A 16,123-nucleotide genomic window follows, 5' to 3' on the forward strand; every position below is an offset into this window, starting at 1 on the left:
TCCTCTGGAAGTGGAATCAGCAGAGAGAATTTCACAGTCCTGCGTGGACAGGGCTGCAAGGGGCTCAGAATTTACCCAGAGAAAATGTGATTCATGCTGGAATAAACAGCAAGGGGATCAGGCCAGGGCTGGCAGCAGGGCTCCCCCAGTGTTGGGGTCAGTGATTCAGCCACTCTGAATTCTTCAGAGAGAAATCAGAGTGCAGGGGTTGAATTAAAGCCTTTGGATGATTGAAGTATATTAAGCCACTCACACATAAAGCAGACATTTAAGTTTTAGGGTGAGTTCTAATGCTTTTAGCGAGTGAAAAGTTTCAAATGCCAGAGCAGCAGAGTGAATTCTAGTGAAGGTTGAAACACACTGATACCTTCAGCAAGAGGCTCCAGACCCACAGTTGAAGACAGGACAGACATAATAGAGTTATAGTAAGAATATTGCTGACATTTTTTAGATAGAACAAGATAGATTGTATGCATAGTTCTGTAGATAACCTAGTGTGGTAAGAAACTAGAATTCTAATAGGTTAAGGAGTGTGGTCTGAGTTTGCATCTTAGCTTGTTGGAAAAATCCTATAAGAGTTTGTATTGGGGAGAGTTGGTGCTTTCAGCCATTGTGGCTTTTAGCCATTCACTTATTGCTATTGCTTTGCCATTGCTTTTTGCTATTGCCTTTTGAGACTGATGTGCTTTGTAATAAATAACCTTTTTAGCTATTAGCTGCTTTCCTTATTTAAGACAACCCAATGAAAGAGGAGCCCAGAGCTCTGGGGCTGGTGCCACAGAGCAGCAGAGGGGCCTGGGGCTCAGCCAGCCCTGCACTCACCATCAGAGGGGGGGCACAGCCCACAGAGGATGTTCATCAGCGTCGTCTTCCCGGTGCCACTGTGCCCCAGCAGAGCTGTGATCTGCCCCTCGTAGATGTCAAAGGACAAATCTGCTCCCAGGGCACAGCAAGAGCAGTGTCAGGGGGGGATCCTGGCTCCCCAGCCTCAATCCTGATGCTCACATTTGGGGTTGCATTCATTCTGCCTGGGGGATACCCCATGGGCAGGCTGGGGTGGTCCCACACCCATTGGGGTGGCCACGTCTCAAAGGGACCCAGGGGAAGGAGGTGACACCATCAGGGAGGTGGGGCAGGGAGGGGACATCACCACAGGGGCAGAGGAGGAGTTGGGGTGATGGCAGCAGGCATTCCTGAGGGATGAAGGGCTCACTGTGTGAGAGAGGACACGCACAAGCACATCTGGCACTCGTGCTCCAGGGCCCCACCCCTCCAACAGAAACCAAAACCAGCCTGGACTCAAACACAAAAATCACTCAGCAACTCAGGCTACTGCTCCTCTGCATCCCAGGAGCAGCAAAAAAGCTGAAATGTTCTTACTTCTGAGAGCCTCCACGGTTTCTCCCTTTTTCCTGAATGTTTTCTGAACACAGCTGATCCTGAAAAAAAGACACATTATGGCATCAACTATCTCAGCACCTTTACATGGGATTTGGAGTCATCAACACTCAGCAGCAAGCACAACAAGACAACCAAAGTGGCACCAGATGTGTTAAAAACCCATCAAGGCAAATCAAGAGACTGGACAGGTTCTCCCAAAACTTTGCCCATCTCCATCCTGGCATCAGAAAGTTTTTTCTGGGCTCCTTCTGAGGTGATGATAATCTGAATTATTTCAAATCTGAGTCTCTTTTTTGTACAACAATGCACTAGAGGCTTCCCAAGAGAGGAAGGGGAACTTCTCCCCAGCTACTCCCCAGCAGTTGCACAACACAACAGAGACTCCACAGACATGAGAAGGAAAAGAGGTGACAGCAGAATGGACTCCAAAGATGTGATTCCTGATAGCCCTTGATCACAATCAGTAAAAGAAAGCAGAGAGAGGGGTAAAAACCTTCCTCTCCAGCCCTGCTGTTCTTCCAAAGGAAAAGAACAACCAGTTTATCTGAGGCACCAAACCAAGGATGGATTTTGGAAGCCTCCTCACCCTGAAAATGAGATGGTGAGTGGATTATGGAGGGTGAGTAATGGGGAAGAGAATGAGTATGAAAGAAAGTAAAACTTGCACATGGGAAGATGACAAGACTGTGTGAAAATGCTGGAGCTGGTGGAGGGATGATGTGGAAAGAGTCCTGGGTGGATGAATAATGCAACAACAGCCAAGGTGTTCTCATGGGAACATCAGGATTAAAACTGGACTCCTGAACCTGTGGCAGATGCCCAAAGAGATGTGGGTGCTGTGGGCAACACCAAACTCCTGCTGATCACTGAACTCAAATATTTGGGATTAGTGAAACCAGCCAGGAGTGGAGATGCAGAGTTCCCCATCTCCCATGAGGACACACCACTGGGAAATGAGGAAACAAGGGCTAAAAGGACATTGGGAACAACAGCTCAGAAACCCCAAACAGCACAGGACAGCAAGACAAGAGGTGACACAAGCACAGCACAGAAGGTGACAGTGTGGACATCATTCCCCTGTTTTCTTCACCTCCTGTAGGTGGCAGCTGGACAAAACCACCATGAAATTCCCCTTTGGTCTAGGAGAACACCACAGCCTTCCCATGAACCCAGAATTCTGGTTTTTCCCCTCAAATGTGCACTCCCAGGAGCTGAATTCTCCCATTCCAACATCTGCAACCAACATCTGCAGCTGCTCACAGCCTCAGTGAGAACCCAGGGAATGGAGAAGCAGCAGGGCTGGGCAGGAGAACTCAGCCCACACCAAACCCTGGGATTTATCCTTGGATGCACAGCCCTGGGGATGGGGATTCCCTGTGGGGAGGGCTCTGGCAATCCAGCTGCTGTTTGAAGAGCCAAGGTTGGTTCTCAACCTGCCCCTGCAAACTCCAGGTGAGCTGCTCAGCCCCAGGCAGGGCAGGGGCTCTACCTGATGGCTTCCTTGCCCTGGAACTCTGCAGGCACAGGCTCCACAATCTCACTGAAGCTCAGGCTGCCATTGATGCTGCTCTCATAGAGCTCCTTGTAGTTTTTCCTGTGCTTTGACCAGAAGGAGGGTTTCATGAAGAAGAAGGGCGTGCGGCGCAGGCCAAACTCCCCTGGGGGAAAGGGAATAAAGGGAATTAATTCCTCAGCACCAACCACAAACATCCCTCAGCTCTGGGATTTCAGCTCCTCCTGCAGCCAGCCCACACCTCTGCTCCTGAGCAATTCCATCAGCCAAATTCCCAGATTGCTCTTCCCCACTGCTGGCAGATCCACTTAAATAAATGTGCAATTCTTTTATTGCAGAGAAATCCTCAGTGCTGAATGAGCAGTGGCAGGGAGAAAAGAGAGGGACTGGAGGTGAAAAGAGCTGAGGGGCTTAACCAGGCTTTAATCTCAAGATTAATGACTTTATTCTGTGTTTTTTTTTAGGTTCAACTACATCTGTCACAGGGAGAAGCAGAGCAGTCTTTGATTTCCAGCCCTCCGAGAGGAAATTGTAAATTGTGAGGTTGTAGTTAACTCAGGAAGGAAGTTTTGCCTCTAGAAATAGGGGAAAATTAAGCTTTTTAAAGTCAGGCCCAAACCCCTCCTCACACCTCACAGTTTTAACAGAATATAAATTATTTCAGATTAAAGTGTAAAATTCTAGGTGAAAACAGCATCACCTCCCTTCTGCACAGAATTTAGGGGAGATGCCAGCCTGGGGGGCTCAGGATCTCAGCCCAGTTTTTGTCAGGAACTCACCTGGGATCACCTGGTCAAGGTAAACAGCTACAAGCAGGTAGAAGATGCTGTCCAGCACCAGGAGGATCAGAGAGATACACAGAGGGTAAGGACCAGCATTGATGCTTGCAAATGTTGCCCCATCTTCATAATCCTCCAGATGCATGACCTGCAGGGACAGATGTCACACACCAAAAAGGCAAAACAGCACAGTGCAAAACTGGGAAAAAAAACCAAAATAATGAGAAAGGGACTGAGATCACAACGGGCACAAAGAGTAACAGCTCCTTGACATTGCTGGATATTTATTTATGAAATGAAGCTTTTTCTCCACCATCATCAGCTTATTAAAAATAAAATATCTATTTAAAACCTCCATAGCCTGGTGCAGGAGGGGCAGGTGGGGATTTACCTGTGCAACACCAATCAGGAAACTGCACTGACACAAAGGGCTGAGGATCCACACAAAGGATTTGGGGAAATCCTCCAGCAGGACAATGTTGAGACCCACAAATCCAAAAACCAGAGTTGCCAGGAACTCCACAATCCCCACGTGCTTGGACTTCTTAAACAGAGGAGTCAGCATCAGGGCAAAGAAAACCTGAGGGCAGGGGGAAAAGCAGATAGGAAGGTACTGTAAAAATAATAATAATATTGAAATTGTGTAGAAAAACTAAGGAAAATGCCATAGCTGCCTCTGACCATCATATAATTTAATTTTCCTGGTATAGTCACTACAGCACTCACCCACACAGAATCATGGAATCATTTTCATCTGGAAAAGATTTTCAAGTTTCAGTCCAACTTTCCTCTTATGAACTCAGACAAGCAACTGGATACATAAATATATTTATAATGTAGTTTTTTTGTAATTCTCTGACAGTTCATTATGGTTTGAGCACCACACTCTGTAGTAAGAGGAAATGTTTTGAAGAGGACCTGGACTGCAGAATGGCTCTGTGGAGGGTTTAGAAATCAAACCCTGAGATAAACTCAGATATTTCAGGAGGGAAAACATTTTTTGTGGTGACAGGTAACACCTGTACAACATCCTAAAAACAGGAGAAAACCCAAGGAAGGGATGGGACAGCTCAGATTCCCAGCACTGCTCAACCCTATTTGCCCCAAATATTCTGGCAGAGAGAACAAGATCAGGAGGGAAGGGAATAAAACCATCAAACCCCCAGGGATGGGATGGCTGGATCAGGATCAGGAATACTCACTGAGGAAACTCCATAGAGGAAAAAAAGGAGGAATATGACAAAGGCACTGCTCTGGGGGAAGAGGGACGAGGCTGTGGCAATCACTGCCATGAGGATGGACATGACAAAAATCAGGCTGATGTACAGCAGCACCCAGGACAGCCTAGGGAGGAAAAAAGAGGGGAAAAAACAGAAAAATGAATGAATCCCCAGCCACACAAACAGCACAACCCACCACTCTTTAATATTCCAGACAACAAAGGGCAAGCATGCAAGAAAACCTGAATAATCTTTTATTATTGGGAACATCCCAGGGATTGAGCCAGGGCAGCTGAAGGTGCACAATCAGGTGAGTCACCATTGCTTTCTGCATCATTAATTCCCTGCTATAGGCAAAAGAGGGTAACACAGTCGTAGGTTTCAATAATTCAGGAAATTCTGTTTAAAATTTAATACAGGGTGCTGGGTAATAAAATCCTGCTCTGCTGGAAAGCAGAGCTGTGAGTCTGGGAGCAACTGTGACCTCAGCAAACAGGGGTGGTTTGGGTCCAGGTAGCAAAAAAATAACACATTTCCTCTGAAACAACTGAAAAAAAAAAATAATTCCAAGCACCCCAGGTGGCTGTTTCAGTGCAGATGTGAAAACCCTGCCAGAAAGGGCAAAGCAAAACCTGGTTTTATCTCCTCAGCTATCAAGGATTTCAAATTAACACATCGTTTGGGAGAAAAATAAAATATTCTATTACCCAAGCCAATTTTCACCAGGGTGAGGAAACAATTGAAAACCTGTTGCTCTGGCACATTAAAATTACAGAGTTGGATTAATTTAATTATGTGCCAGGCTGCAGGTTACCTGTTGAGCTTCCAGGAAAGGAGGTAGAGAGCCAAAAATGCTTAAAAACCTCCATAAAAACCTCAGACATGATGAGGTTTAATCCCTCTAAGTCTGGTGTAGCTTTACATGAATAAATGCAGCAGGATTACTTATTAAAATATTCATATTTGCATGGCACTGGTCCCTCTGATTGTACAGAGTATTTAAAATTTTGGTTGTTTTCAGTTTAAGAATGAAAAAAAAATAGAATTGGAGGGTGAGATAGAAGAGGTTGAGAAGAAATATTTTTTTAATATTTCTTCACTTTTTTTTTTTTTAACTGTTATTAGGAACAGGTTATACCAAACACATACCAGAAGGCAGTGTCATGGAGTCCCAAAATTTTCAAGAATTCTTTCAGCTTCCTCTCCTTTTCTGCCACGATGTGAATTGCCAAATAATACCCAAAGGGGGAGAATGCAATCACCAGGTAAATTAAAATGATTGCACGAGGGAAATTATCAATTTCCACCACTGCAGCCTCTCCCATAACCATGGCTCTGGTCAGATCCAGCTGTTCCCAAACAGAATGATTTGTTTTCAGCTGGAAAGAAAAAAAAAGAAAAGTTATTTTGACATTTTTCCTAATTTTTCAGCCACATCCCAACCACTCTACCCCTGCTGGAAAACCCAAAACCTTCCTGACCCCAAATCCCAAAAGCAGGGACACTGGAAAACACCTGAAAGTTGGGGATAAAATTAGGAAATGTGGAATTTCTGAAATTCTGTCACTTAAAAATATGGAATTTCTGCCACCACGAGCAGGGTGAGGGGAGGGAAATTGGGGAAAATTGCTGAGCAATTCTGACAGCAAAATCAGAAAAATTCTGCAGCCCCTGTTTGGCATTTTGGGGGGAGCTCTGTGATCTCAGGAGGGCTGTGCTGAAGTTCAGGATCATTGGGGATGGAAATGGAGACAAAAATCCTCAGAATCCAACCCAACAGGATTGGGGAAATCCTGGGAAAAGCAGTCCTGGAGAAAACTCTCTGCCTGGATCCCAGCTGGGATCTGACACAGGATTTATAACAACCTGGGGAGCCCTTGGATCTGCCCCTTCCTTGGGGTGAGGGGGGGGGGGATTTTATGGGATTTTTATGGGATTTTGTGGGATTTTTCAGGTGATACCTGGACCTAAAACAGCCAAACCCTCCTGGATCCCTGGTGGGATCTGACACAGCATCTCCCAGGATTTACAGACAGATTAAACAACCTGGGCAGCCCCTGGGTCTGCTCTTCTTTGGGGTTAAAGTGGGATTTTATGGGATTTTTATGGGATTTTCCTAGTGATACCTGGATAAATCATGGCCAAACCCACCCTAAAACTTCTGTCTTCTCATCTGATCCCAGCTGGGATCTGACACAGCATCTCCCAGGATTTACAGACAGATTAAACAACCTGGGCAGCCCCTGGATCTGCCCTTCCTTGGGATGAGGGTGGGACTTTATGGGATTTTTATGGGATTTTCCCAGTGATACTTGGATAAATCATGAACAAACCCATCCCAAAACTTCTGTCTTCTCATCTGATCCCAGGTGGGATCTGACACAGCATCTCCCAGGATTTACAAACAGATTAAACAACCTGGGCAGCCCCTGGGTCTGCTCTTCCTTGGGGTTAAAGTGGGATTTTGTGGGATTTTGATGGGATTTTTCAGGTGATACCTGGACCTAAAACAGCCAAACCCTCCTGGATCCCAGGTGGGATCTGACACAGCATCTCTCAGGATTTACAGACAGATTAAACAACCTGGGGAGCCCCTGGGTCTGCCCTTCCTTGGGGTGAGGGTGGGATTTGATGGGATTCTGTGGGATTTGATGGGATTCTGTGGGATTTGATGGGATGTTTGGGGTTTGGGGGGGTTCCTGACCTGGATGATGGCAGCATCAATGCAGGCCTGCAGTGCTGTGAACCCTGAGCTCCAGTAGGTCACAGACTCACAGCTCTTCCTCAGGCTGGAGCAGGTGGCTGCAGGGAAAATTGGGAATTCTCATCTTCAGCACCCCTCCCAAGCCAGCCCATCCCACCATTCCACGTTAAAATCCCCCCAAAAAATTTCCAGCAATCCCCCACAAACCAATACACCCCACAGCAAGCAAATAAAAAAAAAAATATAAAAAATATAAACTCAAAAAAGAAAAAATATGGGATGGTTTTCCAGCTTTTTCTTGCAGATTTACCTCTGGATTCTGTATAGATGGAGGACATGGCAATGGAGTCGTGGAACCTCAGCTGGTAGGACATGGAATCCTTGAACACCACCCCCACAAAGTTGGAGGGTTTGAGAAAACTTGCCTCTTCCAGCTCCTCCTCACTCAAATATTCCTCTGTGATAAGGCCTGGAAGTGTTAATTTTAAAATTATTTAGTTTTTATGTATTCCGTGGCAACAATCAGCAACCCCCTCCAAAAAAAAAAGCAGCAAAAAACCTCAAAATCAACCAAAAAAATCCCCAAAAGCAGCAAAAAAAAGCTCCTGAAAACCAACAAAAACTCCAAATGAACAAAAACATCTGTAAAAGTGACAAAAAAAATCAAAACCAGCAAAAAAAAAAAAAAAAAAAGTTCCTAAAATCAATAGAAAAACACCCCAAAAGAAGAAAAAACTCACAAAATCAGCAAAAATCCCACAAATCAATCTAAAAAACTCAACACCTTTATACTCCCTGCTCTGGAAAATAAACAGATTTTTCCTCTTGAGCTCCCCCTTCAAACACAAGCTCCAACATGAGATAGGAGGGAAAAAATAAAGATTTAAGGTCTGAATACCATCCTCAAAGTTATCAAAAGCCACTTTCTTCATGATTTCCTGAGCCAGGGGTGGGGCTGACCTAAAATCAGCAAAAAAACCCCAAACCTGCAAAAAACCCCAAAACCAACACCCCCTCCAAAAACAGCAAAAAACTCTAAAACCTAAAAAAAAAGACCCAAACCAGCAAAAATACCCCTAAAATCAATTAAAAAGCCAACTAAAAGGAACGAAAAGCCCTAAAATCAGAAAAAAACCAAATTAAACAAACAAAAAAAAAATAAAACCAAACTAAAACCAGCAAAAAAAAAAAATTCTAAACCAACCAAAAAATATTCCCTCCCCTGGAAAATAATCAGATTTTTCCTATTGCAGCACCTTTCAAACAGAGATATGAAAGGGAAAAAAAAATAATTGAAATTGGAATACCATCCTCAAAGTTATCAAAAGCCACTTTCTTCATGATCTCCCGAGCCATGGCCGTGGGGGGGGTGTAGCCAATGACAAAATTCACCAGCACTGAGGTGTCCAGGGGACCCAGGTCTGTGTTGGCCACCTCATCAAATTTCCTGTGAGGGTGCATCATGCTCATCAGGATCAGCCAGAAGAGGAAAAACAGTGGGAAAAGCACTTCCTGCACAAATAAAATGGAATATTTTTGGATGTGGTATTTTAAAGGGTTAAAAAAATTCATTGTGTGCTCATCAGGATCAGCCAGGATAGAGAAATTAGTGGGAAAAGCACCTGCTGCACCAAGAAAATATGGAATATTTGAAAAAAAAACTTCATCAGGATCAGCCAGAACAAGAAAAACAGCAGGAAAAGCACATCTTGCACGAAAAAAGTGAATTATTATTATGCTACTTAATATCTAAGAGTATTATTAGATAATTATACTAATATAATTGACTAATGTATTCATTAATATATCCTTTTATTCATTAATATATCCTTTTTTATATTACATATATAATTACTGATATTAATATATAATGATACAATTACAGTTTTATTATAAAACTATAATATAGTTTAATATTCAGGTCTATTATCTGGATAAACATTAGAATATTATTTAAACAAAGGATCACAAAACACCTTCTGATAAAACCTATTTCACCCCAAAATTCAGAGGAGACAGTAACTTTAAAATAAAATTGCTTAAGAGTAAAACCGTATTTTAAAATAAAATAAAAGATGTTTTTATAATAATTATTGCATTACTGATATTAATTATTATATTAAATAATGATGATAAGGATAATCATGATGATAATGATAATAATAATATAGTAATAATTTCTGTTAATAATTCCAGTCCTTTAAGAGTTTTTGAGACACAGGATGTGCTGGAAGCAGGGCCCAAGGATCTCCTTTACCTGGACACTGCTTTTCTTAGTCCTGCACTTAATGAGACAATTCTTGAACAGCAGAGCTCGGGTTTGTCTCCACACTCCTGCTTCTCTTGGAGCAGCTGGTGCCATCTTTCTGCACTAGTTTAAGAAGAAAAAAAATATAAATTTTTATTAAATGACAAAATAATTTCCAAAGTTGAGGCCGGGAAGCTGCAGCATTCTGCCCCTTTTATTTTTGTATTTTCACAGAAAGGTTTCATTTTCAGTTTTTCATGTTTTAATGCCTTCTGATACAAGCTATGTGCCTGTCACACAGAGTTAAACTGGGCTGGGATGGATTGATGTGGCCAGAAATGTGAATTCTGTCCCCATCTGTTGCAGCTGGGTGTGGCAGTGACCCTGATCTCTGTATTCTCTGCTAATGGGCCATCTTTAAACCAGCTGGGCAATCATCTTTATCTTTCCCATGACCCACCCTTCATCCAGGAGGTATCACCTGTTAATGGGCCATTGTTTTAAACTGGGTGTGGCAGTGACCCTGATCTCCTGGCACACATTCTCTGCTAATGGGCCATCTTTAAACCAGCTGGGTAATCATCTTTATCTTCCCACAGCCCATCCTCCCTCCAGGAGATATCTCCTGTTCATGGCCAGTGAGTCCCAGTGCATGACTGATAAAATTCCATCATCCCACTGGGAGATGCTCCACCCAGGGGAGGAGCCAAGCCTTTCCTACCCAGATAAAACTGAGATTTGGACACCAAGGAACCTTCTTTCCACTGGATTCCAGAGGAAAGCCAGACCTTTCCACATCATCCCTGGACCTTCAGAGGAAACTGCACCTTCTCCAGGAGCACTGCTCCAGCTGAACCACATCTGCCACTGCAGGAGGATGCAGCACCATGGAATGGGACTGTGCCACCACCCTGACTGACTGACGGGTGTCAGCTTGGATTCTGACTCTGGCAGTGTTTTGGGATTGTTCTTTGTAATACTGCATTTCTATTTTAATTTTCCTAGTAAAGAACTGTTATTCCTAATTCCCATATCTTTGCCTATGAGCCTTTTAATTTCAAAATTATAATAATAATTTGGAGGGAGGGGTTTACATTCTCCATTTCAAAGAGCATCTCCTGCCTTTCTTGGCAGACACTGTCCTTCAAACCAGGCCATGGTTTATTTCCATTTTTCTCCCCCTAGATGCTGATCCCAAATGCTGCTGTGGGAGCAGAGTTGCAGGCTGGCTGGAGGAGCAGAGGGCAGGCAGCCAGAGCAGGGAGAGCAGAGCCAGCAGCCCTGGGGCCAGCAGTGCAATTGGGCATGAGTAACCCCCTTCCCTGCTGGAGCACAGCCAGCAGCACAGAACTCTGCTCCAGCCCAGCTGAGCCTCTCCATCATTCCAGGAGTGCTGCACGTGGCCTTTGGGAGAGGAGAATCATTGGAGTCAGTGAGTCAGGGGCCTCTCTGAATTCTTCAGAGAGAAATCAGAGTGCAGGGGTTGAATTAAAGCCTTTGGATGATTGAAGTATATTAAGCCACTCACACATAAAGCAGACATTTAAGTAGAAGTAAGTCAGTAATTTTAGGGTGAGTTCTAATGCTTTTAGTAAGTGAAAGGTTTCAAATGCCAGAGTAGCAGAGTGAGTTCTAGTGAAGGTTGAAACACACTGATACCTTCAGTAGAGGCTCCAGCCCACAGCTGTAGACAGGACTTGGACATAGTAGAGCTCTAGTGAGAATATTTCTTACATTTCTTAGATAGAACAAGATAGGTTGTATGCATAGTGCTATAGGTAACCTGGTGTGCTAAGAAACTAGAACTCTAATAGGTTAAGGAGTGGTGGTCTGAGTTTGCATCTTAGTTTGTTGGAAAAATCCTATAAGGGTTTGTACTGGGGAGAGCTGGTACTTTCAGCCATTCAGCTTTAGCCATTCACTAATTGCCACTCCTTCTGCCATTGTTCTTCTGCTTGCTTTTTGAGACTGATGTGCTTTGTGATAAATAACATTTTTAACTATTAGCTGCTTTGCTTATTTAGAGATTACCCAATGAAGTTTGTGCCTAGAGCACAGGAGATCTTAACCTCACAGAGAATAAATGAAATTAAATGAGAAATGTTCTTCTGTGTGATGGCTGCACATACCTGGGGAGGGAGGGAGGGTTCTTCTCTCCTGGGTTTTGCCACTCCTGGTGCTGCCTGAGGTTGGGAATCACGGGGCAGTCTCCATCTCCCTCTGCTTCCTCAACTGGGAGTGCTGGAACATTTCACCTGGGCAGGTGAAACAGAGACCACGAGCTGCTCAGAGGGGACAGTGACACAAACCTCATCACAAGAAAAACTGAGTCATTCCCTCAGCCAAAACCCAGTGGAGAATGGAGGGATTGATCCCCATTCCAGAGGCAGGCTGGTGTTCCTGGAGCACAGCTCTGGGCTCTCAGTTATCTGTCAGACACCACATGGCTCAAACTTCCTTCCCTGGCTGGATTCCAACGGGGAAATCTTTTTTTGGAGCACAGGCATCACCTCAGTAAAGGGGCACAGGAAGTTCCTCAGATGTCAGCACCACTATAAATACACAAATACTTTATACATGGAGCTTGATGAGCATGGGGGGGATGAGAGGAGGGAAAAAGGGATAAAAGAACCAAATTCCTGCTCCCAGGCTGGTTTTGGAATCCCCCATGGAACAGTGACCCCTGCAAGCACGAGGGATGTGGGACATCACTGCAAGAGCAGCTCTGGGAAGGGATCCCACCTCCAGCCTGGAGTGCTGCCCTCACACTAAGACTTCTCCAAAAATGAGAAAGAAATGAAAAATAAAAAAATATTTTGCTTAGAGAAAAAAAAAAAAAATCCAACCACAAAATGCTTCAACACCAAGCTATGATAGTAACCAAGCCCTGCAGGAAAAAATAAGTACAACTCCTCTGGATATTTTCAGGCAAGAAACATTTTCCAGTGACAGCAGAGTGTTTGAAAAATAATCAAAAGTGGCAGTTCTTGCTTACAGGTCATGAAATCAGTGTGCTTGTCCCCCCTGCTCACAGCATGCCCTGAAGTGCCACTGTTTGCACATTCCAACAGCACTCCCAGGAGCAGAAACTCCACTGAGCTCCCTCAACACCACACAAGGGTCTAACCCAGCAAACCCTTCCCTCAGCCACAATATTTTAATTAAATCCCCCAAAAGTGGCAAAGATGTTTTAACAAGGTTCAATCACCAGTGTCAGTTACTGTTTCTCTAATTATTTTCTATCCACTTCTAAAACCCAAAATCCTCCCACATCCCCACTGGAACTCTGCCATGCTTTCATTTACATCACTCAGGTTGGAGGAAGGGTCATGTGAAGAATGTTAATTAATTTTTCATATTACACCTGCCACCTTCATGGAAGCTACAGAAGGATGAAGGACACTGAATAAGCATCACTTGAACAGTGAAAAACTGTATTTGGGGGAGAAAAAAAACAACCAAAATCTCTTTTGAAACTCCAGGTGAAGGAAATGAACACAGAGGCTGAGCAGAAAAAGCTGCCAACGCATTTTAATTGATTACTACAAAAAATGAAGATACTCTCAACCCGTGAGAATCCTCCTCAGTTTAGGCACTGCCTTGTGATTTGTGCTGATCTGGGGTGGGGGTGACACACAAACCCTCGTGGGCATCTCAGTCAAAGCCATCCCAAGGGAAGGGCTGGGTTTGGGCTTTAATTCCACATCAGAGACATCAGTGCTTCTTCAATAATGCTCAGATAATCCTTGGGAAGCCTCCCCTCCCTTCCCCTGTAAAGGTCACATGATGATTTAGTGCTGCACATCACGTTTGCCTTTTCTTTCAAAAAAAAAAAAAAAAAAAAAAAAAAAAAAAACAAAAAACCAAACCAAAAAACCCCAAAATCCAAAAGAAAACCAAACAAGAGGGCCGTCAGCAGCAGCTAAATGAGCTGTGCCTTGAAGCAAAAACAACTCATCAGTGAACAACCCCGTGGAAAAGCAAGAAAATAACATTATTGATCTTGCTGCTATAAGGCAACAGCCGAGGTGGCACTTCAGCAAAACTCTGATGTGCTCTTTACAGCACTTCAATTATTTAAATTGAGAGCATAACAGCACAACAGAAATGTTTTATGTTGTAATTTTTTTTAAATGGCTGAATTTTCTCCCTTCTTTGAATTTTCTCCCTTCTCTGAATTTTCTTCCTTATCAGCCCCAAGGGGAATCCCTGCCCTGCCCGGGGCTGCAAATCCCTCCCCTCCAAACTCGTCCCAGTTTCCCTGCGGGGACAAGGAATGACATGGAGCAGAGTCGGGTCGGGCTGTCCCCGCACAGCTCCCGCAGCATCCCCAGCATCCTCCTGCATCCCTGAGCATCCCCAGCATCCTCCTGCATCCCCGAGCATCCTCCTGCATCCCTGAATATCCTCCTGCATCCCCGAGCATCCTTCTGCATCCCTGAATATCCTCCTGCATCCCCGAGCATCCTCCTGCATCCCTGAATATCCTCCTGCATCCCCAAGCATCCCCGAATATCCTCCTGCATCCTTGAGCATCCCCAAGCATCCTCCTGCATCCCTGAGCATCCTCGAGCATCCTCCTGCATCCCCGAATATCCTCCTGCATCCTTGAGCATCCCCAAGCATCCTCCTGCATCCCTGAGCATCCTCGAGCATCCTCCTGCATCCCTGAATATCTTCCTGCATCCTCCTGCATCCCTGAGCATCCTCCTGCATCCCTGAGCATCCCCGAGTATCTCCAGCATCCCTGAGCATACTCCTGCATCCTCAGCATCCTCCTGCATCCCTGAGCATCCCCAAGCATTCTTCTGCATCCTTGAGCACCTCCAGCATCCTCTGACCGTCCTCTGAGCATCTCCAGCATCCCCGAAGATCTCCAGCATCCCTGAGCATACTCCTGCATCCTTGAGCACCTCCAGCATCCTCTGAGCATCCCCAGCACCCCTGAGCATTCCCGAGCATCCTCCTGCATCCCTGAGCAGCTCCAGCATCCCCGAGCATCCTCTGATCATCCTTTGAGCATTCCCGAGCATCCCCAACACCCTCCCGCATCCCCACCGCGCCCCAGCCCCGGCTCCCCCGCGTGTCTCAGAGGGGAGGACACTCCTGCTATCCTCACTTCCCTTTCCCCCCGCTCTAAATCCCTGGAAAGGCGCTTTTCTCACCGTTCTGCGCCCAGCCCCGCCGGCCCGGCTGCCCCAGCCATCGGCACCCGCGAGTAGTGACGCGCACCAGGTGCAGCCCAACTCCTCCTCTTCCTCCCGCTCCTTCCCCTTCCCGTCCCCCCCGAGCCGGGAGGGGCCGGACCCGGCTCCTGCCACCGCCCCCCGGCCCGGGACCGCCCCTCCGAGCCGGGCACGGCCGGGGGAGCCCCGAATTCCCCGAACCCCCCCGGTACCGCCCGCCCCGCAGTGCCGGACTCGTCCCTGCTGGTGACCTTGCTCTTCTCCCGGGGTCACCCCCGAAACAGGATCCCCTTTCCTTCCCGGGGACCCCCCTCCGGAGGGCTCCATCCTCCGGGTGACCCCTTCCCTCCCAGGGACCCCATCCTCTAAGTGACCCCATCCTCCGGGTGACCCCTTCCCTCCCAGGGACCCCATCCTCTAAGTGACCCCATCCTCCGGGTGACCCCTTCCCTCCCAGGGACCCCATCCTCTAAGTGACCCCATCCTCCGGGTGACCCCTTCCCTCCCAGGGACCCCATCCTCTAAGTGACCCCATCCTCCAAATGACCCCAATCCTCGTGTCAGGAAAATTAATCCACAAACGCCAGAAGTTTATGTCCAAAAAGGACACGGAGTCCTCTTTGGTGTATTCGAATAAAGGGAGAGGCCATGGGGCATTGCCCTGGGGTATCTCAGATTTTTGGAGGATGCAGCCTCCTTTTTATCCCTATTTCCCTCTCTCTTTCCCCATTGCTGAGGTACTTGAGAGGCACAGACTTCCCAAACACCTGATACCTGAGATTCCCCTCTAATGTATAACCCTCCCTTTTAATTTTTAATTCTTATAGAACTCAGTTTTTCCCCATTGCTTCTTCCATCTTCCAATATCCAATTTCATTTATCAGCGAACCCACAGTTTGTTAGTACAGGCAAATATCTTTTTCCATTCATCAATCAGTGTAATCCATCCCATTGTTTTTTTGTTCTTTATCTCTCAGTGCTGGTTTTATCCACTAGCAGATCCACAGCTTGTTTGTAAAGACTAATCCACATTCCTCTCAGTCCTGAGCACCCCTTTCCCAGGACCCCATTC

At 45.7% G+C, this 16,123-nt stretch overlaps 1 protein-coding gene across 1 annotated transcript in view; it reads right to left on the reverse strand.

The window, feature by feature from the left end:
* Positions 1–15,128, reverse strand: part of ABCA5 (ATP binding cassette subfamily A member 5) — a 36,551-nt gene extending 21,423 nt beyond the window's left edge. Inside the window, exons 1-13 of the mRNA XM_079323479.1 lie at positions 15,031–15,128; positions 11,991–12,120; positions 9,875–9,983; positions 8,925–9,129; positions 7,928–8,086; positions 7,618–7,715; positions 6,063–6,292; positions 4,896–5,037; positions 4,085–4,273; positions 3,694–3,841; positions 2,891–3,059; positions 1,381–1,439; positions 823–933 (exon numbers count right to left, since the gene is read on the reverse strand). Of these exons, the coding sequence (XP_079179605.1) occupies positions 823–933; positions 1,381–1,439; positions 2,891–3,059; positions 3,694–3,841; positions 4,085–4,273; positions 4,896–5,037; positions 6,063–6,292; positions 7,618–7,715; positions 7,928–8,086; positions 8,925–9,129; positions 9,875–9,979 (1,615 nt within the window). The 5' untranslated portion in view covers positions 9,980–9,983; positions 11,991–12,120; positions 15,031–15,128. The remainder of the gene's footprint in view (positions 1–822; positions 934–1,380; positions 1,440–2,890; positions 3,060–3,693; positions 3,842–4,084; positions 4,274–4,895; positions 5,038–6,062; positions 6,293–7,617; positions 7,716–7,927; positions 8,087–8,924; positions 9,130–9,874; positions 9,984–11,990; positions 12,121–15,030) is intronic.
* Positions 15,129–16,123: the final 995 nt, after the last annotated feature.

Source organism: Erithacus rubecula (genome assembly GCF_903797595.1).
Source record: "Erithacus rubecula genome assembly, chromosome: 20".
NCBI classification, from domain to species: Eukaryota; Metazoa; Chordata; class Aves; order Passeriformes; family Muscicapidae; genus Erithacus; species Erithacus rubecula.